The sequence below is a fragment of the Phodopus roborovskii genome, unplaced genomic scaffold (assembly GCF_943737965.1).
Source record: "Phodopus roborovskii unplaced genomic scaffold, PHOROB, whole genome shotgun sequence".
NCBI lineage: Eukaryota > Metazoa > Chordata > Mammalia > Rodentia > Cricetidae > Phodopus > Phodopus roborovskii.
The window spans coordinates 1359690-1385193 of NW_026125665.1; the positions used below are offsets into that span (position 1 = coordinate 1359690).

General features: G+C 52.0%; 2 protein-coding genes across 5 annotated transcripts; one reads left to right on the plus strand and one right to left on the minus strand.

Moving 5' to 3' along the window:
- Positions 1 to 499: 499 nt before the first annotated feature.
- On the minus strand, positions 500 to 19114 carry Slc27a1 (solute carrier family 27 member 1). Of its 4 annotated transcripts, none has more exons than XM_051178146.1 (13): positions 19048 to 19114; positions 17144 to 17311; positions 8511 to 8905; positions 8247 to 8408; positions 8107 to 8176; positions 7624 to 7715; positions 7449 to 7558; positions 3221 to 3430; positions 3010 to 3136; positions 2787 to 2924; positions 2551 to 2715; positions 2127 to 2273; positions 500 to 1703 (listed from the first exon to the last, which is right to left on the minus strand). In XM_051178146.1, the coding sequence occupies exons 2-13, from the start codon at positions 17308 to 17310 to the stop codon at positions 1546 to 1548; spliced, it is 1941 nt and encodes a 646-aa protein (XP_051034103.1). In that variant the 5' UTR covers position 17311; positions 19048 to 19114; the 3' UTR covers positions 500 to 1545. The 4 variants fall into 4 exon arrangements, with proteins under 4 accessions (XP_051034103.1, XP_051034106.1, XP_051034105.1 ...); XM_051178149.1 differs by having other exon boundaries at positions 19064 to 19087; XM_051178148.1 differs by lacking the exon at positions 19048 to 19114 and adding an exon at positions 18465 to 18548.
- Positions 19115 to 21560: 2446 nt separating this feature from the next.
- Nxnl1 (nucleoredoxin like 1) lies at positions 21561 to 25258 on the plus strand. Its single transcript, XM_051178222.1, has 2 exons — positions 21561 to 21886; positions 24931 to 25258. The coding sequence occupies exons 1-2, from the start codon at positions 21561 to 21563 to the stop codon at positions 25256 to 25258; spliced, it is 654 nt and encodes a 217-aa protein (XP_051034179.1).
- The last annotated feature ends 246 nt before the right edge of the window (positions 25259 to 25504 follow it).

Sequence of the window (25504 nt, forward strand, 5' to 3'; positions counted from 1 at the left end):
GCCACCATGTCTGGCTTTTTCTAATTTTTTCTGAAGCAAGATTGTGCTGGCTAGTTTTTGTGTCAACTTGATACAAGCCAGTCATGGGTGTGGGGACCTCAATTGAGACCCCCCCCAAAAGATTGGCAAGCCTATGGAACATTTTCTTGATGGATATTTGATGGGAGAGGGCCCAGCTCACTGTGGGAGGTGCCATCCCTGGGCAGATGATCCCAGGTTCTACAAGGAAGCAGGCTGAGTACAAATCATGGGAGCAGTCTGTAAGCAGCACCCCTCCATGGCCTCTGCACCAGCTCCTGATGCTAGCTAGGTTCCTGCCTTGGCTTCCTTCAATGGGCTGTGATTCAGGTATTGGAAGCCAAATGAACCCTTTCCTTCCCAAGCTGTTTTGGTCACTGTGTTTCATCACAGTAGCCCTAACTAGGATGAATACTGTGGGTGTCCTGCTGCAGCCTGCTCAGGTGTGACCAGGCCTTGAGACAGACCAGAGATGCTGTGCTCTGGCAGGTGTCAAGGCTCAGCACATTTATTTCTGAAAACCAACAAGGAAATGACATTTGTGTGTGTGGACTGCGGGGCAGCCTATGGATGCTCTGCTGTCCACAAACTTCATGGGTCTCAGCCCTTGAAGATGCAGGAGGGCAGAGGCTGGGCTTGGTGACTGAGCTGAGTCATCAATGACCTAGGGAAGCCAGAAGGATAGACCTGGTGTGTCATGTTACAAGAGTCCAGGGTCTGGACTCTTAACACAATAGGAAAGCACATCCAGAGCTGTCACTGGAGGCACCCACAGGAACACCACAGCAACCTTCCAGACACCCAAGCTTTGCTAGGGTCAGGGCCCCAAGAGAAGATGCCTGAAGAACCCTGAACAGACAGCTGTGGGTAGGGCCATTAACTAGCCACATACAAATGGTCAGAATCAGTACTGGAAGCTTCCTGGACATGAGGGGAAAGTGGGGGACTAGGGACAATAGTGTATTAAGTGTCATCCCTCTGGAACTGCAGGGTGGTGTCCTTGCTAGCACAGGCAGAGGCGGTAAGATGGAAGGTTTGAGGCCAGCTTGGTCTCCACAGTGAGATACTGTCTTAAAACAAAAAAAAATAAAATTTCCAGTTGACTGGGGGCCAGTAGGGGACTGCTGATGTTGCCCAGCTAACATTGAGAGTGTGCTACAGACCCTCACTAGGGAGGGCAGCTGGGTGGATCACCTACTCCACAGGGGAGCTGAGGATGGGTTCATAAGGCACAACATCGAGGGAGGTGGATGCCACAGCCTGACACAGGTCTCAAAGCAAGACACAGCAGCCAAGATGAGTTTGTGGGGCTCCTGGTAGATGAGGAGAAAGATGGAGAAAAAGAAAAAGGCAGAGGCTGGATGGATGCATAGTGGGATGTAGGAGAGACATCTGATTGCTCAGGTACTCCCAGTTTCTCACACCCACTGGTGCTGCTGGCCAGGTAGCTAGGCAGAAGAGGCCCCTGAGGGGTGTCAGGTGCCTGGGGCTCTGTGGAGTCCAGGCCCATCCCACTCGCCAAGTACATCAGAGTGAGAAGTCTCCAGCACAGATGCGAGCATGGACTCCCTCATCCAGGGGCAGGTATTGGCCCTGCTTCATGTCCAGGAAGAAAAGCCGATCTGAAGTCTGGCGAGGGTCAAAGCCTTCACGCTGCAGCCGGGTCTTTTGGATCTTGAAGGTGCCTGAGGGAAGGGTGGAGGAGAGAGGACGGGTGAGAACCCTGAACCAGCTCTCTGCACATGATTCCCTTCAGCAGTGGACACTCCCTAACAGTTGCCCACTGGACACCTTCACACCCTTCTCAAGACAGGAAGAAAATACCAGCAGGAGGAGGTGAAAGACCAGACAATTAATTCATAGAGAAGGGACCCAAGAGGTGCAGCCCACACCACCCCCTCCTGCTTCCTAGTTGTCACAACAATGCACAAGATCAAACAGGGTGCCCACCAACTGATGACCCTTGATTGGTGTGGAAATGGCCAGGGGCAGCAGATAAATCCTTCAAGAAACACCCCAGGGCAGGTGGCTGTGAACCTTCATTCACACTGGGGACTAGAGGTCTAAATTAGAACAAAGAAGTTAACTGCTCGAGGCAGGGGCTGTACCTGTGGTATCCACTTGAGGCAGAAGACGCAGGAAGATGGGCCGGGCATAGGATGCCAGAACCTTCTGCAAATCCTGGTACATGGAGTTAGGGTCCAGCTGGCTGTCGGGATCTGCAATGGCCGCCATGCCGGCTTTGCCCTCCACTCCTGCAGAGAAAGGCTCAGCTAAGAACACCTGCCCACTTGTAGAATCCTACTCTGTACTCTATGACCTCCCAACTGGGATAACATTGGTTCTGACAATACCCATTTCATAAGGGGTCATTTCCACCCTTCTGATCCTAAGAGTCCCCAAACTGAGGATCAATGTTAGAAACTACTTCTCCGGGTTGTATATGGCCCAAGGGTACTATACTTGAAGGTGCCCTCTGGGTGGACTCTTTGGGGCTCTTGCACCCCACAACCACCCGCATCCCCAGCTTGCCTGGCACGGCCACCCCATACACGGCCACATCAGTCTGGCCCAGCAGGCGGCTGAGCACAGCTTCCACCTCCGTGGTGGACACGTTCTCTCCGCGCCAACGGAAAGTATCCCCGCTGCGATCGCGGAAATACATGTAGCCCAGCTCGTCCATCACCAGCACATCACCTGCAGGGGAGAGGGGCAGGTGGGACCCAGCTTCATATCAAGCCAGCCAGCCAGGCCACGAGGTTCCGCACCTGAGAGGTAGGCACTGTCGCCCTTGCGGAACACGCTGTGGGCGATCTTCTTGCTGGTGGCACTGTCGCTAACATAGCCATCGAAGCGCCTCAGAGGATCTTGCTGGTTGATCTGGCCCACAAGAAGGCCGGGTTCTCCTGGAAGGAGTGACACTAAGGCTGAGTGGGGAGGGAACCGTGGGGATCCCAGCTCCCCGAGGTACCAGGCGGGGACTGTTCTCACCAGGCTGGCACGGGATGCAAAGGCCCTGGGCATCCCGCAAAGGCTCCATCGTGTCCTCATTCACCTTGACCAAACGGATGGGGTACACGTGTGTGAGGATGCGGCTGTTGAAGCCGCAGGAGCCGACCTGGGGTGGACAAGGCGGTGAGCGGCCCACGCACGTGGGGGTGGGGGTGCCCAAGGTACTCGCTGAGGGAACACAGCTGCGAACCTTGCCGTCCATGTTGGCGATGCTGCAGTTGCACTCGGTGGCGCCGTAAAACTCGCCGATCTGCCGCACACCGAAGCGCTGCGTGAACTCCTCCCAGATGGCCGGCCGCAGCCCATTACCCACGGCCAGGCGCACACGGTGCCTCCGCTCAACATCGCGAACTGGTTGCTTCAGCAGGTAGCGACAGATCTCCCCAATGTACTGCACTACCTGTGGGGGAGGGGGCTCAGGAAACACCCAATCAGAAGCAGGGCTCGGAAGTGGAGGGGGGGGAGGGCGGCTAGCCTGAGAGGTAGGGCCAGCTGTACCAGAGAGGCTGGCCAGAGAGGCTTGCAGAAGAGGTGGGGGTATGGTTGGGGAGGGTAAAGATGGGACAGGAGACACACCTTGTCATCTCCTTTTCCCAGGTAGCTTGGAGGCCCAATGCACTGACCCCCTGCAGGGTCACACCAGAGCAGCTGTCCCTTGGCACCCTGAGCTTGGGGCAGGACCAAATACAGAGCCCATTGCCTCATAGATTAAAGGTGTCACCTCCAGCAAACTCCTGGGTACCCTCAAATTCTTTTTTATCTCCATTCATTTTTTTTTAAAAATTTCCTTTTACATAAGGTCTTACTATGTAGCCAGGATGACCTGGAATTTGGTATGTAGACCAGGCTAGCATTTAACTCACAAGGATTAAAGGGCTGCACCACTACTTGGGGTGGGCTTTTGAATAGCTAGCTGCATGCTCCACTTTACAGAGGCCAACAATAACAAGGAAGTCACAAAGGTAGAAAAGGCTGGTTTGGACTTGAAGTCTGGCCCGGCACCCTGGACACAGCTGTCATGAGGCAGTCACCTTCTCACGATTGGCAACCAGGCCAGCCACAGAGCCTCCTCCCCATCTTCTGCAAGGGACCCAAATTTCTCCTTCTGCCCTCCATGACCCACTGCCACCAATGTCCTGTCCCTACCTCAGGGACTGTACTACTGTGGTGAAACACTTCTGTCACAGGTAAGTCCCTGAGCTCCAGCCCCTGCATGGCTGATGCACAGAAGACCAGCCATGGCCAGTCCAGAGACAAGCTAGCTAAAATAGGGAGTGCCTCCTGCCAACACCTCTGTGGCTCCTTCCCTCCCACCTCACAGAAGGGAACAGGAAGGCTGCATTGAACCTGCCATCTGGACAATAACACGGCCACCACCTGTGACAGGATGGGTGAAGGAGGATCAGCACTGAGGACTTTAATAATAAGGGGTTGGGGACACAACCAAGGCAAGCTAGGCAAGCATCGCCTCCTCCTATTTATGGTTTTTGAGACAGGGTCTTATGTAGCTCAGGCTGTCCAGGGACTTCTGATCCTCCTGCCTCAGCCTTCCAGCCTCCAATCTGGAGTCACAGCTCACTGGGGCTTTTAATGGAAGTTAGAAAGGGAACTCTTTCTCCCCTGAAGTGACAGGAGCAGTGTCCCCTCCTTTTCCCCCACCAAAAAGAAAAGCCAGTTGGGAGGCTAACTGAACAAAATGGAGAGCTGAGTACAGGATACTAGGACCAAGGAGGTGGACAGCCTTGGCTACACAGAAAGTCCCAGGCCAACAAGGACATGAGCTGGTCTCCAAAAGTGGGGATAGGGAGAGAGAAGACAAGAGGAAGGGAGTGTGGGACAGAGAGGGAGAGAGTAAACAGCAGAATAGGGTGGGGATACAGCCCTCCTAGGTCACACAGCCTGAAGCTTATCCTACAAAGCATTCCCATTTCTGTGAACTCTGTTCTTAAGAAAGCTTAGACTTCAGGTCTGGGTTTTGGTCTCTTTCAACTCACTAAATTTCTGCCTAACTCCAGGGCTGCCCTCTAAACTCCACCCCAGCACTCACTCAGGAGACCTAGGCAGGAGGACCTCAGGTCCAGGTGTCCTGACTATCAAGTAAGACCCTGGCTCAGAAGCTAAGCAGAGTCCCACCTGTCAGGTGTTGCACCCACAGCCCTGAAGCAGGGTTTCCAGCAGCCTCCAATGTTTTGTTGAACATCACTTCAGAGCTCAGAGCTCTGCCCCTCTCCCCACTGCCCCTTTGCCCAACAGGGTCTTTCTCAGATACACAAATTGACAGAAAGGGCTTTGAAGGATCTGCAGACAGTAAGCAGATTGTGAAAGCCACTGAAGAGTCCAGGCAAAGGGATCCTGGGTTGTCATTGGCATCTGTGGCCCTGGGCAAGCCCTACTACAGGCAGCCTGACATAGGTTCAACATGGTGTAGAATGGTCAGATCCAGGTGGATCAGCCTGGTCTACATGGTAAGTTCTAGGACAGAGAGGATAGATATAGAGAGACCCTGAATCAAAAAACAGACAAATAAAAAGGTAGAAAGTAGTAGACACTGACAGCACCCCAGCCCCCATGCAAACAAAATGAAGAGCAGAGAAGCAACCATTCCAGGGTGGGTGTGGCCTCACTGTCCACACCCTTGGGTTCCAGAGTAGAGAGGATGAGGGGAAAAAACAAAACAAAACAAAACAAAAAACTATAGTTTGGAAAGAACAACGCCCAAATTCCCAAATATTGTGTATAAATGTTTGCTTTCATTTAATTGGACTTTGTTATATAAAATTAAATTAAAAAATTATATATATATATATATATATATATATATATATAAGAAATATCTTAACTACAGCTTTAGAGGAAAAGTCAGTGTGCATCTCCCACTCAGACTTTTTTCTAAAAAAAAAAAAAAAAAAAAAAAACTAGCACGCAGAATGCCTTCCCAGACCCTGTGGTGTGTGAACTAGAAGCAGGAAGTCAACCAGGCGCTGGAAGGTTAGAAGATGGTGCTGCTGACAAGGATGGAATGTTCTGGACCTCAACAGAGATAAGGTTGTACACGTGGGATGACACTTAATAGGTCCTTTCTCTCTGGCAGCCTTCACCTGAGTTCTGACATGGAGCTACAAGCAGCACCAGGGTGCCAGAGGCTGCTAGACAGGGAAACCAGGGCCTCGAACACTGAAGCTAAGCTCTGGATGACCTACCACCCACATCTGGAATCCTCTGGCTTTTTCTCAAGTGACACTAGTGTTTCAAGTGTTGGAATTAGTTTTCTCCAGGATGGGTGAAAATCCTACAATGCTGGCAGAGTACAGGGGTCTCCAGCACTGCCATGCAGGGCTGTGTGGCCTGGGCAGGTCTTGTCATGCACTGGGCCCTGCCTGTCAATTGCACGTGCCTCCAGAACAGTGACACTACCAGTTCTTTCCTCTTCTCAGCTAGCGTACCTCTGCCCCTTAATTCTGCTGGTTTGCTGTTCCCAGAATCACAGCAGCTCAGGGCATAGCCCAAGGGTGGTGTGAAGGAGCCCAGGGGGTGGTGGGAAGGAGTGGGGTGTGTGTGTGTGTGTGTGTATGTGTGTGTATGTGTGTGTGTGTGTGAAGGAGCCCAGGGGGTGGTGGGAAGGAGTGGGGTGTGTGTGTGTGTGTGTATGTATGTGTGTATGTGTAGGAGCTCAGGACATGGTGTGTGTTTCCAGCCCTCTAGCTATAGTATCCTGCCTGAGCTTAACCCTCTCACCTAGGCACCCCCTGTATAGCAAACTAATTCTAACTCTGGCCTCCTGCCCCATGGTGGTGGGGGGGCAGCACTGTGCAGAAAGCACCTGGAGGAAATCAGATAACCTGGCTTCATCCCAGCTGCATTACAGCCTCAGTTTTCCTGACTGTAAAATTGGTGCAATGCCTTTGGTGACAATGGTAAGGGACTACAAAGAATTTACACAGAAGCTTTTAGCGTTCCAAGGACACCAGCTGGCTCCCTTTCTTCCCTTGTACAGAGATCCTACAATCAAGGTAGGCAGGCAGGCTGAGTAGCCCGAGCATCACTAGATGGAACCACTTAGTTAGACAGAGCATAGATAAGCTAAATGGAAAAAGCAAGCCCATGCAGGTGGGACACAGCCTGGCTAGAATTAGTGCAGTCTTCAAGGAGGGGTGAAGACTGACCACAAAGGATGGGGCTTGGCGGGAAAGGACAAGGCCCTGGTAGATCTGGCCGAAAAATGCACCTTGGTTGGTTCCAAGGCTAGCCAACTGAGTGGAGCTGGCTAAGCAAGCAGTGACCTAGGTAAGGTGGTGCACACCTACACAGGAGGGGCGGGCTGGAGCAGGAGGCGTGTTTGCTGACCTAGCCAGAGCCCAGAGGACTGCAATGCCTGCCACTGGTGTGGTGGGCGGGGCCTGGGAGGAGGCGGGGCCTACCGTGCAGTTGTACTTGACACAGTCATCCCAGAAGCGGCTGGCAGAGAACTTCTTACGCAGCACCACGGTCAACCCGTAGATGACGCACTGTCCCACACCCATGATGTTCCCTAGAGGGAAGGGGGCTGTGAGGGTTCTTGGGGAGCCCCACCCGAGCCCCTGGGCCTAGGCGTACCTGCGGAGTGGTAGAGCGGCAGACAGTCGTAGAGAACATCAGCGGGTCTCATGCTGTAGGAGTGGTGGCCGAAGGCTGCGATGCGGTAGTACCTGTATGAGAGCCAAGTCACTGGTGGAGATCTGGAGGTGACACATCCGGGGAGGGGCCATCTGCTCTGGAGACAGAGGACCCTGAGCCCCTGGGGATGGCTGTCTGAGGGCACAGCACAAGGAAAGGTTCCCAGGCTTAAAGGACCACAGTGGGCTAGAGAAGAGCTGGGGGCCAGAAAGGACAGAGCCATGACATGACTCACGGGACCAAGGCGGAATGGTCATGAGATTTGAGTTATAAAACCCTCAATGGCACTGCACAGGGAGAGCAGAAGGAAACTGAGCAGATGAGTGGGGCTCAGTCATAGAGGAGAGAAGAGGGGAGAAGCTGGGGGATAGGTCTCAGCATAGGCAAATGGCAGAGAACAGAGGGCCCTAGGACCCTGCTCACCGGCTGTGCACCACAATGGCCGCCTTGGGGAGCCCAGTGGTTCCTGAAGTATAGATGTAAAACAGCCGATCTACAAGAAAAGCAGGTGTCAGGCACTGGGAGAGCTGAGGGTAGAGGGGACAGAAGGGCCCTCCACTTACCATCCATGCCCTTGCCTGGGGCTTGTGCCAGGGGTGTGGTGGGTGCCTCAGCCAGCATGGGGTCCAGCAGCTTTGTGTCAGGCAGGACACTCTCAGGTCCAAGGTCTCCAGAGCAGAACTTGAGAAGGCTCTTCCCCAGCTGCTCACTCACCTCTGCCACCGCTATGGTGATACAAGGCTCAGGGTCAAGGTTAAGAAGCACTTGTCGGCATCTCCCTAACCCTAAGGTCCTTAGGTCCCCACCCCCCACCCACCAGGCCTTACCTGCTGCCATCTCCCCACCATAAATGAGGGCCTTGGCAGCTGATGTGCCCAGGCAGAAAGCTAGGGGCTCCCTCCTCAGGTTGATATTGAGCAGCGCAGCCACCACACCAGCCTTGGCCAGGCCCAGCCACAACCCCACGAACTCGGGCCGGCCCTCCAGGAACACAGCCACCACATCGCCTGGTGAAAAACCCAACTGGTGGAATAGGTTGGCCACCGCATTGGAGTACGTGTCCAGTTGTGCAAAGGTCCAGCAAACACCACTGCTCGCGTCCACCAGCGCCAGGCGCTCCGGCTGTCGCCTGGCCACTGCCTGGAAGATGCGTGGTATCGTATCCCCTGCTCGCCGGTGTCGACGCAGCTCCAGCCTCACACGAATCAGAACTGAGAGGCCGCTGCAGAGAAGGGGTCAAGGTTGCTATCCAGAGCTGCCTCAAGCCTAAGTTCCCCAATCAGGGCCTCAGGACAGCTGGGGGTCCAGTATGCTTAGTCCTTTATGGCTGATATCTCAGGGCAGAAAGCATTAACCAACCTTCCAGGAATCTAAGAAACCCAAAGCCAGCCTGTCTACCACATGAGTGTTAGTCATCATGTAGTCTTCCCTGATGGCCTAGCGTCCTGAGCATCAGGTGTCAGATTCTCTTTTGTTTATTCTCTCTAATGTTGCAGTTGAACCCAGGCCAAACACCCATGCTTAGCAAACCATCTACTATCATGCTCTACACCCTCACAGCTGGGTTCAAGGCAGGGGCTCTACCCTGAGCCATGCCCCCAGCCCTCTTTTTACTTTTGAGTCAGGGTCTGGCTAACTGCCTTCTAGCCTGGAGCTTGCATTCTCCCTTCCTCGGCATCTGGAGTACCTGAGTTGGCAGGTCTGCCTATTGGGAAGGTCTCAGATCCCATTTTTGTTCCTCTCTTTGGGGATATCCCTTGAGTTCCCAACCCCATCACCGCAGGACACAGAGAGATGGTGACCACAGGTCACCCAAGAGAACACACTAAACCTACCAGTATCTTGTATTCCATTTGATAGCTCCTTCCTAGCCCTGGCTAGCCTTGAACTCATGGCAACCCTGCCTTGGGCTACAGAGCCACAGCACAGCTTCCTTCACTCATTCATCCCTTTCCTCATCCATTCATCTCCTCTCCCTTCATACCCTCCCTCACCTGTCCATTACCCCCTCAGGCTGCCCACTGAAGCAATGCTGTTCTGAAGACAGAGTAGTTGCCACCATTCCTCCAGGGTCATAGAGCTCTGAGAGATGATCCCCACACAGTAATGCGCACTGGGCAGAACTGAACACAGTGATGTAGGGAGTGACAGGAGAAAAATGAGGCCTCTCATCAGTGGGTTTGAGGAAGGAGGCGGTGGCCTCCACACAGCTGCTACAAACACCAAAAGGTATGTGCTGTTATGTGCAATTCACGTGGCTAGGGACAGAAGCAGGACATGCTAGGTCCACACTCCACCCAGCAATCACCTCAGCCTTTTCTTTTTCCCTAGGTTGGAACCCTCCTGTGTGCCTGGGTGAGATTCCAGGAACAGAGAAAAATGCCCTGTACCTTCCTCATCCCCATTATCTATTTCCTGTCACTTGTCACTCGCTCGCTGCAGCCAAACAGGGCTCCCTGAAAACACCCAGCACTCTTCCTCCCCAGTTCCTTCTTGCAGGCTACACCAGCCATGTGCTCCCTTCAGGTCTTGGTTCAACTGTGCTATGCTCAGACAAACAACACTCCTGGACCCCCAGAAGTACTGTGTCTGCCTTGACATCTCTTTCCTGGTACCCAGGACCTTCCAAAGCCATGAACGGCAGACGCCCTTCACACCCTGTCCTTGTCTGCTATCTACCTGGAGGGACAGGAGGGAACAAGTCAGGCATGGTGGCATCCTAGCCACCTGTCATCCTAGCACCCAGGGCTGAGGCAGCAGGGTTATGTCTCAAAACTTAAGGAAAAAAAAAAAAAAAAAAAAAAAAAGGTGCTGGAGAGTTTGCTTGGATGCTCTTACAGAGAACCCTCATTTGATTCTCAGCACTGACATGGTTGCTCATGGCTGTCTGTAGCTCCAGTCCCTGTCCCAAAGCCCTCTTCTGTCTCCTGCAGGCATTAGGCATGCAAATGCACATGCGTGCACACACACACACACAGGCAAGACATTTGTTCATGTAAAAAGTAAATAAATAAAAAATTTACAAATATTAAGTAAAAATTAAAAGAGGGGTAGTGAAGGGAAAAGAAGCTAGGAGAGGTTTTGAGGAGATGACCAAGGCCCAAGGTCCAGATCTCCTGGTTCAATGGCTGCTGCAAATAATCCTAGAGGGACGGGAGTACCCAGTGCTTGGTCCTAAGGTCAGCCAGAGATACTGCAGCCCTCAGAAATAGACACACATGCTCCAGTGCTGGTAGAGGTCATCAGCACTCAAGACAGATAGGGGTTATGTTGAAGACTTTGAAGTGAAACCTTAGAGGTGCAATAGGAGAGGGGCTGGGACCCTGAGAACTAATAAAGGTCACCACTAAGGGAGCTGGTTATCATTAAAGCAGCCTGGGCTACAGTGATTGTGAGGCTAGCCTGGGCATAGGACACAAGGTCTCTTTAAAAATCTTGCCTCAAAAATGTTAATATAACATTTAAAAAGCTTTAAATTAAGAAAAAAATCAGACAATGTTTCACTGTGTAGACCTTACTGTCCTATAATTTGCTGTGTAGACAAAGCTAGCCTCAAACCTACAGAGATCTCTCTGCCTCTGCCTCCCAAATGTTGAGATTAAAAGCGTACAAATTGTCCTCCAACTCCACACATACTTGTGCATTCACATGGGCACAGGCACACTCCACACATTAACACCTCTGTGAGCCCAGGACAACCATTCCTGGATGCTTGCAAAGTGAAGAGAATTTTAAGTTTTCATTTTGTTTAAGTTCCATTTGCTGTGTGTGTGAAGATCAGAGGACAATTTGTGGGAGACATCTCTTCCTCCACCTTGTGGGTCCTGGGTATTGAACTCAGGTCATCAGGCTTGAGAACAAGCCTTGTGACATACTCATGCATCTCAGACACCCAGAAGAGACACCGGAGTCACTCGTGCACATGTACATGTGTCCCCACCTGAGGTTAAATGAAGTTTGCCACCTTCACACCCTTGCTCAGCACTGTGCACCAGCATTCCTGCTGGACCTTAGGGCTGTCACAGCTGTATGCTCCTGGATGGTGATCATGTGCTGGAAAGCAGCCCAGACCCTTGTTCTCAAGGAGGCTGTGGTGATTACTATATGCAGACAAGCTGCCATACATGGTAGTCACTCACCATGACCAAATCAACAGTATGTCATAAATAAGGTGAATATAAAGAAGGACACAAGGTATGTATTGATTGGCTGCTGAAAAACAGTTCAGAGCTTAGTGAATGGTGCACACCTGCCATCCAGTACCCAGGGGCAGAGGCAGGGCTAGGGCTTCTAGACATACCTGAACTACATAGCAAGACCCTGCCTCAAGATAAACTGGGGATTTAGGGGTACTCAGCAACCACATGGTGGGTCACAATAATCTGTAACTCCAGTTCCAATTGATCTGATGTGGGTTGGAGAGATGGCTCAGTGGTTAAGAGCACTGGCTGCTCTTCCAGAGGTTCTAAGTTCGATTCCCAACAAGCAAGAGATATGACACTCTCATCTGGCCTCCGTGGACACTAGGAATGTACATGATGCATGTGTGCATGTGTGTGTGTGTGTGTGTGTGTGCGCGTGTGTGTGTATAACACCCATGCTATCCAATAAAGTAATAAAAAATGTAAAAAAGTTTTCAAAATTTGTCTTTCCACATTGAGAACGATAATTAATAAATGGGACCTCCTGAAACTGAAAAGCTTCTGTAAGGCAAAGGACACAGTCAATAAGACAAAATGGCAGAGGGCTGATCTCCAAAATATACAAAGTACTCAAGAAACTAAACACCAAATAATCCAATTAAAAAGTGGTGTATAGATCTAAACAGAAAATTCTCAACAGAGGAAACTAAAATGGCTGAAAGAAATAAGGAATTGCTCAACATCCTTAGCCATCAGGGAAATGCAAATCAAAACAACTCTAAGATTCCATCTTTCACCTGTCAGAATGGCTAAGATAAAAAAACACTAATGATAGCTTAGAGAGGATGTAAAGTAAGGGGAATACTCCTCCATTGCTGGTGGGATTGCAAACTTGTACAGCATTTAGGAAATCAGCATGGTTATTTCTCAGAAAATTGGGAATCAGTCTACCTCAAGACCCAGTACTTTTGGGCATATACCCAAATGATGCGCAACTATGTTCATAAGAGTATTTGTAATAGCCAGAACCTGGAAACAACCTAGATACTCCTCAACCAAAGAATGGAAAAAGAAAATGTGGTACATTTACACAATAGAGTACTACTCAGCAGTAAAAAACAATGACAGCTTGAAAACTGAGGACAAATGGACAGAACCAGAAAAAAAAAAAAAAAAAAAATCATGAGTGAGGCAACTGTTGATGCCCATAAAGATGGCTCTACTCCATCTTGGTTCAAGGGCAGAGTTCAAAACTGTCCTCAGTAAGTCATAAGACCTAAAGGTCAAAGGCATGGCTACAATAGAATGTGTTCTACCTTGGCCTTGGGTATCTTATTCTAGGTAACAACAGACCTGGTCTGAGGTGTGGTTACTCCTGACCCTCAAAGCCAGGTAAAGAGAAGTTGAATCTAAGGTGTGGTTACTGAATCCTTAGAGAAAAGAGGAAGAAAAGTCTGTCTGTTCCGTATACCATGTTCCCCTTTTTGGTTAAGGTATATAAGCATGGTGAAAAATATACTTGTGGCATTTCAGTATTGACTGATTTGCCCTCCTGCTTTTATTCAGAGTCTCAGTCTTTTCCTTTAATGTCTTTAGCTAGCATTTCTTTATCCATACTCCTCATCTCAGGTACAAGCTTCAGGATGCTCAGCTGGCTCTGACTGCAGCCCTGCAAAGAGAGCTTCCAACAGGTAACCCAGACCCAGAAAGACAAATATGGTATGTACTCACTCATAAATGAATATTGGGCATAAAGCAAAGGATAGCCAGCCTACAGTCCACAACCCCAGAGAAGCTGGGTAACAAAGAGGAACCTAAGATCTACCTAGGAAGGGGAAATAGACAAGATCTCTTGGGTAATCATGGAGCATGTGGAGGCGGAGGGAGGTGGTAGAGGAGAGGGGAGAAGAGTGGGGAGAACATGAAGGAATGGGATGATTGAGTTGGAATACACAAGGATGACCCCAGATATAACTCTAAGCAACAGTGGAGAAGGGTGCCTGAATTGGCCTTCTCCTATAATATGACCGAGGACTACCATAATTGTCATCATAGAACCTTCATCCAGTATTTGATGGAAGCAGATATAGAGATCCACAACTAACCACTGAGCCGAACTCCCAGAGTCCAGTCAAAGAGAAAGAGGAGTGATTATATGAGCAAAGGGGTTAAGATCATGATGGGGAAAATACAGAGACAGCTGACCTGAGCTAGTGGAAGCACATAGACTCTGGACTACTGACATAGGACTGAACCAGGCCCCCTAAATGCAGGTGACAGTAGGTGCCTGGGCAGTTTGTGGGGCCACTGGCAGTGGGACCAGGAGCTATCCCTAGTACATAAACTGGCTTTTTGGAGCCCATTTCCTATGGAGAGATACCTTGCTCAGCCTAGAATGGGGGCAGGGGTGGTGGTGGTAGTGGTGGGGAATTGATCTTCCTTCAATGTGGTGATGGGACAGTCTTCATTGACTCCTGATGGGAGGCCTTACCCTCTTTGAGCAGATGGAGTTTTGGGTGAAGGGAAGGGGGGGTGTTTCTGGGATTAGAATGTTAATTAAAAAAAAAGATAAATTTAAAAATTAGCTTTCCATGCTCATCCTATGGTCAAAGCCTGTCAGCCTGGAGCACAAGGCTATGTCTTCTAGGGTGCTAGTGGAAGCAAACAAGGAGTTAGTTTCTAGTGTGATCCTGGAACCATGGCCAAGGACCAGAATAAACAGACAATAGTGAGTCCCTAAGTCAGAACACAGCTCAGTTAATAAACTAAGAAAACCAAACACCACTACCAAAAAATTAAAATGGGGTGGCCCAGGCAGATGTTTGGCCCCAGCATTATTAAACACCTCATATATACCAAGCACTGTGCTGTCTGCAGTTACCCTACACTGTAAAGGCTGTCCCCACAAATGGGATGTGATGGATAAGCTCATTCAGGTAAGTTATCATAGATTAGGTCACACAGCAAGTGAAGAACAGAATGACTAAGAGCTGAACAAAGCTCCATGGGCTCCATCGTACGGATGCTGATGACGCACACAACAGGTACTCAATGTGTGCACCTCAGAAAAAGCATGCTGCTTAAGGATCTAAATTAGAAATAAGAGAGTGGACCACCCAAAGTCCACCTCCAACCAACTTGTTCTCAGCATGCAAATCTTCATCTACTGCATGCCCAAGTGGCTGTACCTTGAGCACTCCTAACTGACCAAGGACCCGTGAAGATGGTAGGCAGGTCAGCTGAGGACACAGGGCTATGGCAGCAGGAAGCTATTCTTCTGGAAGCTGCAAATAGGAACCTGGCCATAACTGGTAGGCCTGTGAGCAGAGGCAGGCCAGGTTCCAGCAGCACTGTGGGCCTGTCAGGGCCCTTCCCTCCAGCTTGCCTCTCCCACCAGTGGGCCCAACCCGGCAGGCAGGGATCCGGTGTTTTTGTCTCTACTACATGCCTTGGCACCCAGGTTGGCAGCTGCCCAAGCCACCCCCACACTATGCACAAAGACAGCTCTGTGCAGCCTGGCCCTTCCCGGGGTCTCTCCCAGCCTTATTCAGCCAGCAGAAAAGCAGGCTGCTTGAGAGACCCTGGAAGGGATGGCAGCTGCTCCTGGACAGCAGGTGAACTGGGCACATCTGGGAGGGAATGTCCAGGACTGGAAGGCTGAGGCAAGTGAATGGGGAGTTTAAGGCCAACCTGGGATCCAGCAAGACTCGGTTTCAAAAACATCAAAGCAAAGACAAAGAGGACTGGAGAGCTGGCTCAGCACCGAGAGCACTGGCTGCTCTTCCAGAGGACCCAGCTTCAATTCCCGGCACCCATGTGGAAGCTCGCCCGTAACTGTCTGTAACTCCAGTTTTTGAGAACCCAACACCCTCACACAGGCATACATACAGGAAAACACCAATGTATATACAATAAACAAAATCATAAAAAATAAACAACAACAAAATCAGAAAAGATCATTCTAAAGGCAAAGGCTGTTCACAGTGGCCAGTCAGACTTGTGGTTACACTGCCTGCCCCTGTCTATGATTGCCTGTGTGACACTGGGTGCTTTATACATCCACATTCTGCTAAGAGATAAAATAATGGTTTCATTATTTTTGTTTACATGTGTGTACACCCACATGTGGGTGAAGAGACTAGAAGATGGCGGTAGATCACCTGGAACTGGAGGTAAGAGTGGGGAGCCAGGCCGGAAGTGCATCTGCATCTGGGTACTGAACCAGCTCCCTGCACTCCACTCAGCCTGGGCTAAGTGGGCAGCTTGCTCAGAGTGCAAAGCCCTGTGCTATAGCCTCAACACTTCGGCAGCCAGATGTGGTGGCACAAGCCTGTCACCCCAGCACTGGGGAGAGAAAGGCAGATGATAAGGAGTTCAAGCTCATTCTTGGCTCCATGAAGAGTTCAAAGTCTCAAGAGCCATCTCCAAAAACAAAACCCTTGAGTGCCCTCACTTGTGTATCTGCTATCACTTCTCAGCTGTGCCTTCTCTGACCCTCTACTAATTTGCTTTGAATGAAGTTTCTTCACTACTTTGAGAAAAGAAAAACAGAAAGAAAGAATCCAGGAGGCAGACACCAGGCAAGAACCACTTTATGAAGAGAAACCTCAGGACCACTCAGCTTGTGATCCCTCCCCATATTGCACACCATTCTGCTGTCCCCCATAAACCTGTTTCCTGCAACTTAAAATATTCAGTGTGCCTCCTAAAGGAGGCCTGTGAGGGTGCTCAAATGGAGACTTCAAATCCCAGCAACATCGAGGTTACCCCAGAATGACCCCCAGCTCTTCTCAACAAAGCCCTGAGGGACATTCCAGAAGCCTCCAGGTTCCCTGCAAGCCATAACTCCCCAGAAACTTCACCTACAGAGACCCCCTGGTACACAGTGACTGCCCCACACACCCGGAACGATGCCCAGTTCCACACAGATCTCATCCATCCGAGAAGCCAACACTCTTTAAAGACCCCTTAGGCCTTTAGACTCCCCAAGACGTTCTTTCTTCCCAAGCCCTCTAGAGTGGAGGCCCTCTCACAGTCTCCACCTCCAGGTCTCTAAACATTTACCAATTACCCAGATTCTAACACCCTAACAGCCCACGAGTCCCATCATGTACTCTACCCAATTCCCTCCACAACTCCCGTTCTGTCTCCTGTAGGATCCCGCAGAGCCCTGCAATCTGTCACTCCAGACTCAGGCCCCGACCCAGTCTATAAAAGCAACCCAAGTCACACGCGGACCCTCAAACCAGCCCGCAAGACTGTAGCTAGCCCTAGGGCCATGCATCCATGGCTCCTGACTTTCAACTCCAACTACTTACAAGAGGTCCCGCCTCGCCGTCTTGCAGACGATACGCAGGAAGCGCCAGCCGCCGCCGCCCACGTACACGCCGAACGCCGCCGCCGCGCTCCAGGTCCACGGAAGCCCCAGCAGCCAGAGCAGAGCCAGAGAGGCCACCGAGGCCGTCCCCGCTCCCGGAGCCCGCATCCTGCAGAGCACACTGCTGAGGCCGAGGACACCGCCCCCAGCCTAGTCCTGGCCCCGCCCAGGCCGCATCCTTGACCTTGGCCACACCGCCTCTCCTCTAGCAGTTGCCTAAATCCAAATGTGTTTACTAAGAACCTGGCCCCGCCCCCACAACCTCCGAGCCATGCTCCTGAGAAGCCTAAACCCCACCAATTTTCTTAACCTGCACCGCCTCAAGGTCTGGGATTGGCCACATCGCTGTCAATCATTGCCCTCTGATCCGCCCCCAGCCCCAGAATTTCTACCTCAATGACAGACCCCGCCCACACCTTGACCATAAGGTTAGACGACCCCCTCCCCGCTAATTTCCACCCCTGAGCTTCAGCCCTCCAAGCTTGGGGTCGCCTTCGTACCCTGAATACACCTAGACCCTTTGCAGTCAATGGTCCAGGCCACGCCCCCATGTCGCCCCATCCCTCTCCCGTGTCCCAAAATTCACATGCTGTCCTTAAGCTTATCCGGCCTCAGAGCCTGGGTGTTCCTTCAGCTGCTGCTTCTGCTCCCTAACTAACCCCTGATCTTTACACCACGACCCCAGCTGAGGCCTCTATTTCCGCCCACAAGTGGGAGCCCCAAATCAAAACCCCGCAACCTGATCAAGGCTCCTCCTCCAGATGGGCCTGTGGCTCCGCCCCCCGCGCACAAGCGCGCACGCTTCCCCAAATCCCTCCTACAGGTGAGGCCCACGGTTCCTCCCACAGGCCTGAACCAGGCCCCGCCCCCAGCAGAGTCCCGTGACCCCGCCAAGCACGCACCAGCCCGCTATGACTCAGGCCCCGCCCCATGTGATGCATGGCCCCGCCCACAGGCGCGGGCCCGCTCCCAGCCCCTAGTCTATCTGACATTCGGGACCCAGAATCTACCTGGGCCTCCAGCGCCTCCCTCAGCCCTTTCCAGTCACGGCTCACGGGAAGGCCGAGTCAATGCAATTCACCCAGCGCCTAGCTCCCCCCCCCCAAACCCTCTCCCCTGCCGCCTAACGCTCCCAGCCCCTCACCCTGCTCCGCCCAAGCCGACCCCCTTCCGGAGGACTGTACCATAGAGAAGATACGCGGGCCAGAGAGCCTATGGCCAAAGAGACTCGCAAGCTAGAGCGACCCGACCCGGTTACCTACCAGTCTCCACGGCAACCAAGTGCGGGCGAGGGGGAGGGGAGCTCCTCGTCCTAGCGTGTGATGAAAACACGCAGGTGCTGAGGACTGGACCATGGATCCAGGGGGCGTGGCTCCGGCGCGCGTGAACCAAGAAAGTATCCAAGATCCCCATCCCCACGGCCCGAGGTACCCAGCTCCCGCCAAGGGCCCGCCTGTGCTGGAGCCTACTTTAACCAGCTTGTCCAAGATCCAAGCCCCGAGGCTTCTCCGCATTCCAGGCTCCCAGAGAGTTGAAGTCCACACCCTGGGGGCCCAGAAGCCTCAGTCTTGGAGATAAGGAGTCCCCCACACCTCTCCAAAATCTTAACAAGTCACATCCCAGAATCCCAGGGAAGTATCAAGTACACATCATGTCCCCCATTCTTCCTTGACACAAGCCCTTCTTGCACCCCAGGATCCCCACCCACGAAACCCTGTTGCACCTCAGGATCCTTTATTACTCCCCAGGGTCAGGAGCTCCCTCGAGCCCTGTTTGCACACCATAGTCCTAAGCACCCATCCAGAGGCGCCCCTATCCCTAGCCTCCTGCTAGGGTGTCCCCTACCTGCTGTCCCGCGGACCTGCTCAGGCTTGCAGACCCCCGGGCCTCGCTGCTCCCTCGCGGATTGTAACTGAAGCTACGGTAGGAGGCCTGGACACGGGAACTTCTGAGTTCAGCCCTTGGTGGATCACTTCGCAGGATGAGCCCTTGGCAATACTGGACACTTGTCAATGCACAGAGGCCCTGCGTGCCTCGGCCCTGTCCCTCCCAGACACCCTCCCACGCCCCCTACCCACCCTGCTGGCTTACTTGTTTTCTGCCCGGCTTGGCCGACCTTCCCACAGCTCTCTTTGGGAGGAAGCCAGCCGGGGCCGTCTTCCAAAGCCACTCGAAGGCCAAGGCTGGGCAGGCGCGGCCCCACCCCCGCCCGCAGTTGCTATTGGTCTCAGGGAGGTGGGTGGTGGGATTGGGGGCTGCTGAAGATCCCGAACGCTGGACCAGCCAGCCAGGGGTAAACAAGGACCAGTCTCTAGATCTGCCCTCGCTCCCTCTACTGCGACCATCCATTTTACAGGTAAAGACACTGAGCGCTGTAACAGGCCCACCAGTTTAGGTCTGGGATTCAGCCCTGCCGCCAGCCCTCCTTTCTCACGGCCTCCTCTTGTTTCCATATTCTTGGAACATCTCCTGTGCCCTTTACCCTACTTCCTCCTCCAGCCATCCAGTCTCTTCCTCCCTCCTTCCTCTCCTCCCCCCCTTCTCCTAGTATGCAGAGCACTGACCCCTCATCGGATTCTGAGCACCTGCTGCACAGTTGTCATCCCAATATCTGAAAGGTTGATAGCAGGCTAGCAAGGACTTCCGTTTGATCCTCAGGATCCACATGGTGGAAGAGAACTCCCAAGAGTTATTTTCTGACTTCCCCAAACAGGAACATACTTAATGAATAAATTAATTAATCAACAGCAACAAAAAATAAACAAATAAGTAAATAAGAAAAAATAAATACAAATAAAGGCTTGCCTCTAATCCCCGGGTCATGGGGAGTAAAGAAGGAGGCTTTTGAGTTTGAGGGTGTGATAGCCTGGATCTAGAAAGTGCCCATTTGGAAGCTCTGAAGATGTGGAAGAAGGGGCTCAGCCCATAGCGTGCTTGCTTAGCATGCAGGAAGGCCTGGCTTCCATGCCCAGGGTCCTCACTCCATAAACAAGGTAGGCACACAGGAAGCCCCAGGTTACCCAAGAAGACTACAGTGGGATACAAAGACCCCAGAGAAGGAAGGACAGTGGTGGTGTTGGTGACAGCCAGAGTTGACGCACATTCAAAATGTCCTTTCTGATGGTAGCTGCTTGAAATTGATGAGGCAAGCTGAGCATCACAGAAGCTTCCTGTTTTTCACTTTAATCTTTGACTTTCAGCTAGGTCACCCTCACCCCCAACATTTCTATCTTTTCTTTTTATGCTATCACCTTCAACTGAGCATGTGCAGGGCAGAAGAGAGGGCTCAGCAGGTAAAAGTGCTTGCCACCAAGCCTGATGACCCAAGTTCGATACCCAGGACATTGTGGACAGAGAACCAACTGTTGTACATTGTCCTCTGTTCTCTGTAAGTGCACTGTGGCATGTATGATTTCATACCAAAACAAAACAAAGCAATCTCCAGAGTCCTCAGGACCTTGCTTTGGAATGACTTTTGTGTTCTGCTTTCCTGTGGCAGACAATAAACTTCTGTCCAACTTCTTTGCCTTCTCTGTGCTGGCAATGCAGGAGGATCCTGTGATCAGGGTCAACCTTGGCTACATAGTAAATCTGAGGACAGCCTGGTCTACAAGAGACCGTTCTTAAAAACAACAAACACTTCATTGAGTTGTATGGGGGCATGTCCAAACCCTGAACACAGACTGCAGCTGCCTTGAGTGACACACTCACCTTGGAAAAGTTTATTTGGATTTTGATAGTTGGAAACCTCTGAGTTTCCAGATGTAGTGATGAGAAGGGACAGAAAAGGGAGGATTCTACAGTATTTGTTTCATTTTTTTTTAACCAAAAATTATTGCCTAGAAATGAATTGCTAGAGTTGTGTCAAGCGTATTCCTTCATATCCCTTCATTACTGGAGTTTATTATTTTGTTTGCTTTACTGTGTTGCGGATGGGAGCCAGACCCTGAACCATGCCCCCGGTACTGGTGAACCCTGAGCCATGCCCCCAGCCCCTCACAAGGCTGGGGGTGGTACAGGCAGGGGCTCCACTCCCAGCCACACCCGAGCCCCTCTCATTTTTGTCCTATATCCCAGGGTGTGCTAGAACTTACGATGATCCCCCTGCCTCTGTGCTGGGTTCACAAGCTCTGTTTTGTTAACACCTTGCAAGCAGCTTGCCTCTCTGCTGAAGGCCCATGAGGTCTCCCTACCCCCTCAAAGAGATGCTGAGCCTGTCGAGGTCAACCTATAGGAGGATTAGGAAGCTAATCTGGTTTCTGAAGTTCCTATTCCTGGGGCTAGAGGAACCCAGTAAGCAGGCTCTGGGCCACACCACATCTCTCTCCTGTGTCCTCAGCCCCTCATACGCTGCTACCATGGTAACCCTCTTCTCTGGTCGAACTTTGATCAGGAATAACAGCAACCAGGATGAAGTGGAGACCGAGGCAGAGCTGAGCCGCCGGTTAGAGAATCGTCTTGTGCTGCTGTTCTTTGGCACTGGAGCCTGTCCCCAGTGCCAGGCCTTTGCCCCAGTCCTCAAAGACTTTTTTGTGCGACTCACTGATGAGTTCTACGTGCTGCGGGCGGCACAGCTGGCCCTGGTCTACGTGTCCCAGGACCCCACAGAGGAGCAACAGGACCTATTCCTCAGGGACATGCCTGAGAAGTGGCTCTTCCTGCCATTCCATGATGACCTGAGGAGGTGAGGCCCCAGGAAGGCCAGGGAGGGCTTCCAGGAGAAGGCAAGGGCAAGTCAGTGTTTACCGTTCTAGTACTAGAAGCTAGTGCAGAGAGAAGGGGTCCATCCCTCATCCATTATAGCCCACTGAAAGGGACCAATATGAAGCAAAGGCTCAGGAAAACATCTGATGGCAGCTAGAGGTAGTTGCAGAAGCCTGCCATCCTGGTACTTGGAGCTGAGGCAGGAGAATTGCTAAAAGTTCAAGGCCACCTCCAAAAACAAGAGGTGGGTATTGTAGCTCATGCTTGTCCAGCATTGGTGAAGTCATAATTCTATCCACAGCATTGCGTAAAGTAAACCTGACTTGGGGGTGAGCATCTGCAGTATCAACACAAGGACAGTGGAGTCAGAATTATCAGGAGTGTGAGGCTAGCCTGGACTGTGTAGAGTGACCCTGCTCCAAGCCAACAAAACCTACCAGAAATGTCAAAATGAGAGAGAAAACCCTCCTCACCAGGAGCTGAAGGATACAGAGAGGCATGGCCTGGAAGGTGTCCGAGGGGGCACCACTGCACTGTGGAAAGGACAGTTCAGAACTGAGTCATTCCCAGAGCTCCAGGAAGAGCCAGCTTCACCAGGGAGGGTGGGAATCTATGACCCAGGGAGAGGAGTCATACTTTTTCTGGAGGAGGGGTGTTGGATTTTGGTTTTTTGAGACATGGTTTCAGTATGTAGTCCTGGCTGTCCTGGAACTCACTCTGTAGACCAGGCTGGTATAGAACTCACAGATCCACCTGCCTCTGCCTCCCCAGTGCTTAAAGACATGCACTACCACCATCACAAGGCAAGGAGCACACTGTAAGCTGGTGGCTGATAAAGGGTCTGCAGCTGTGTCTGTTTAAGGAGGAATCTGTATCACAGGGTTTCATGTAGTCCAGGCTGGCTTCCAACTGGCTATGTAGCCAAGGCTGGCCCTGAACTACTCCTGATCCTCCAGTCTCTGTCTCCCAAATGCTGGGGTGTCAGTTACCACACCAGGTACTTTGACATTTATTTTTGTTTTTGCATGTGTGTGTGTGTCACACACATACATGTGCCTGCCCTCAAACATGTGTCTTGTTACATGCACTGCCCATGTGCAGGTGCAATTGGTGTGTTCCCCAGTGTGGAGGTAAAGGCTGATGTCAGTCACTCTGCCATATTCCTTGAGTCAGGATCTCTCACATAAACCCTGAGCTCACAGACAGGACTAGATTCACAGCCAGTGAGCTCCAGGGGTCCCTTGGCAACCACATCTACCCTACTTTTGGGCTGCTGGGACCAAAGCAAGCCCTTATCCTTGGACAGCAAATATTTGACCCTCTGAGTCACTGTCTAACTTTGCTTGGTGTTGTGGCTTGGAACTGACAGTAATCCCCCTGCCTCAGTTCCCTAAGTGCTGGATGACAAGCACACATTACCACCACACTCAACTTCTCATTTGTGCTACCAGTAATTAAAACCAGAAGCCCCGAGTTCCATCCCAGTTCTGAGACAGACTCAATGTAGCAACATCTGGCCACCCAGGACCCTGCTCCAGGAGCTACACCACCTTCCATGTGCCCCTGGTTGAGCTGACTCAGGACTGGTATCTGCGCTGATTGGGGGAAGGGGAGCTGTGGAGTCTGTAATGAGCAGCTGACTACCTGACTTTTCGCCCATTTCACTGACTTTCTTGCACAAGTTCAAGGATCTGGTCATGGGACCCTATCATGATCAGGGTTGGGACACCATTCACTGTTCTGTGAAATCAAGTGGACTCCCTCCCCTCCACGCCATGAGGAGCATTTCTGTTCCCAGAGAAGAAATACAAGCTACAAGTGTCATACCATAACCTGCTATCTGGGGCAAAGTTCACAGCCATATCCTGGTGCGGTATGTAGGCTTCTCATCCCAGAACTTGAAGGGAGGATCAGGAGTTTAAGGCCACCTTGCTACACAGAGACCCTGAGGGTGGCATAAAATAAGCTGGAGTCTGACTCTGAGGTTGAGAGCACCGCAGCCATTGGAGAGGACTTGTGTTTAGTTCCCAGCACCCACATGGAGGCTCACACCAAGTCCTGTTTGGGGGGCTCTGGTGCCCTCTCCTGGTGTCTGCGGGCACCACCTTCAGGTGGTGCACAGCCATACATGGAGGCAAACACGCACAGAAAACAAGCAGAGCAAATGGGGTCTGTGCTTTCAGTGGGCAGAGTACTTGAGTAGCAGACATGAAGAAGCCCTGAGTCTTAACCCCAGCCCTACCCCATAAACCAGGAGTGGAAACATACACCACCACCCCATTATCGGGAGTATACGTCACTTCTTTGTCTGGTTTGGTTTGGTTTCTAGACAGGATGTCGATATGTAGCCCTGGATGTCCTGGAACTCATTCTGTGGACCAGGCTGGCCTCATCTCTGCCTCCCAAGAGCTGGGATTAAAGGCGTATGCCACCATGGCTCAGCAAAAGTCACCCTTATCTATAGAACCATGAGGCCAGCTTGGGCCTCAAAAAGAAATCAAAAACTCAACAACAAAAACTAACCAAGAGTCATGGATTAAGAAAGTCAGCTGAGCCGAGGGGTGGTGGTGCACACCTTTAATCCCAGCACTAGGGAGGCAGAGGCGTGTGGATCTCTGTGAGTTCAAGGCCAGCCTCATCTACAGAGTTCCAGGACAGCCAGGGCTACACAGAAACTGCCTCGAAAAACGAAACAAAAACTAAATCTCAGTTCAAATGTCTCCCCCACGATATTTGATAGCTTTTCACAGTATGCATTCATTCATTCGATTCCTCAGCTGGCCTGGCTGTTTGAAATCCCTGCCCCCAGGGCTTCCCTCTTCACAACGACAGAAAAACAGTACACCTACATACATACTCAGGTGGACACCTAAAGGGAGCAGGCAGCAGGGGAGAGGGAGGGTGTAAGGAGCCTGTGCAAAGGCCCCAGGGAGCCAGCGGGTCTTCGGGTCTGGGCCATGGGGGGCAGCGTGCGCACCGGGAGCTGAGGGGTTGCGATGGCGGGCTGACACACGCTCCCCCCAGGGACCTCGGTCGCCAGTTCTCTGTGCGTCGCCTGCCGGCTGTCGTGGTGCTCAAACCAGGTGGAGACGTGCTGACGAGCGACGCGACAGACGAGATCCAGCGCCTGGGACCCTCCTGCTTCGCCAACTGGCAGGAGGCGGCGGAGCTGCTGGACCGCAACTTCCTACAGCCCGAGGACCTGGACGAACCCGTGCGACGCAGCATCACCGAGCCCCTGCGCCGCCGCAAGTACCGCGTGGACCGAGATGCGGGCCGGGGCCGGAGCCGGAGAGGCCACGACTCCGGTGACCTCCAGGGGAATGAGGGTGCAAGGGCAGAGCTCTGGTGAACCCCCAGAGGAACTCTGGTTCAGGGGCGGGGCTCTGCTGACTCCCAAGGGGAGCGGGATGCGGGGGCGGGATTCCAGTGACCCTCAGGAAAACACTGGCACAAACCGGTGATCCCCAGGGGAATGCGGGTACGGGGCTCCGGTGACCCTTAGGGGAACCCGGGTGCGAATGTGGGGCTCCAGTGACACCCCTCTCAGGGGTGGTGCTCCCGTTAGCCATCTCCCGCATGATCATGAAGCTTCCTA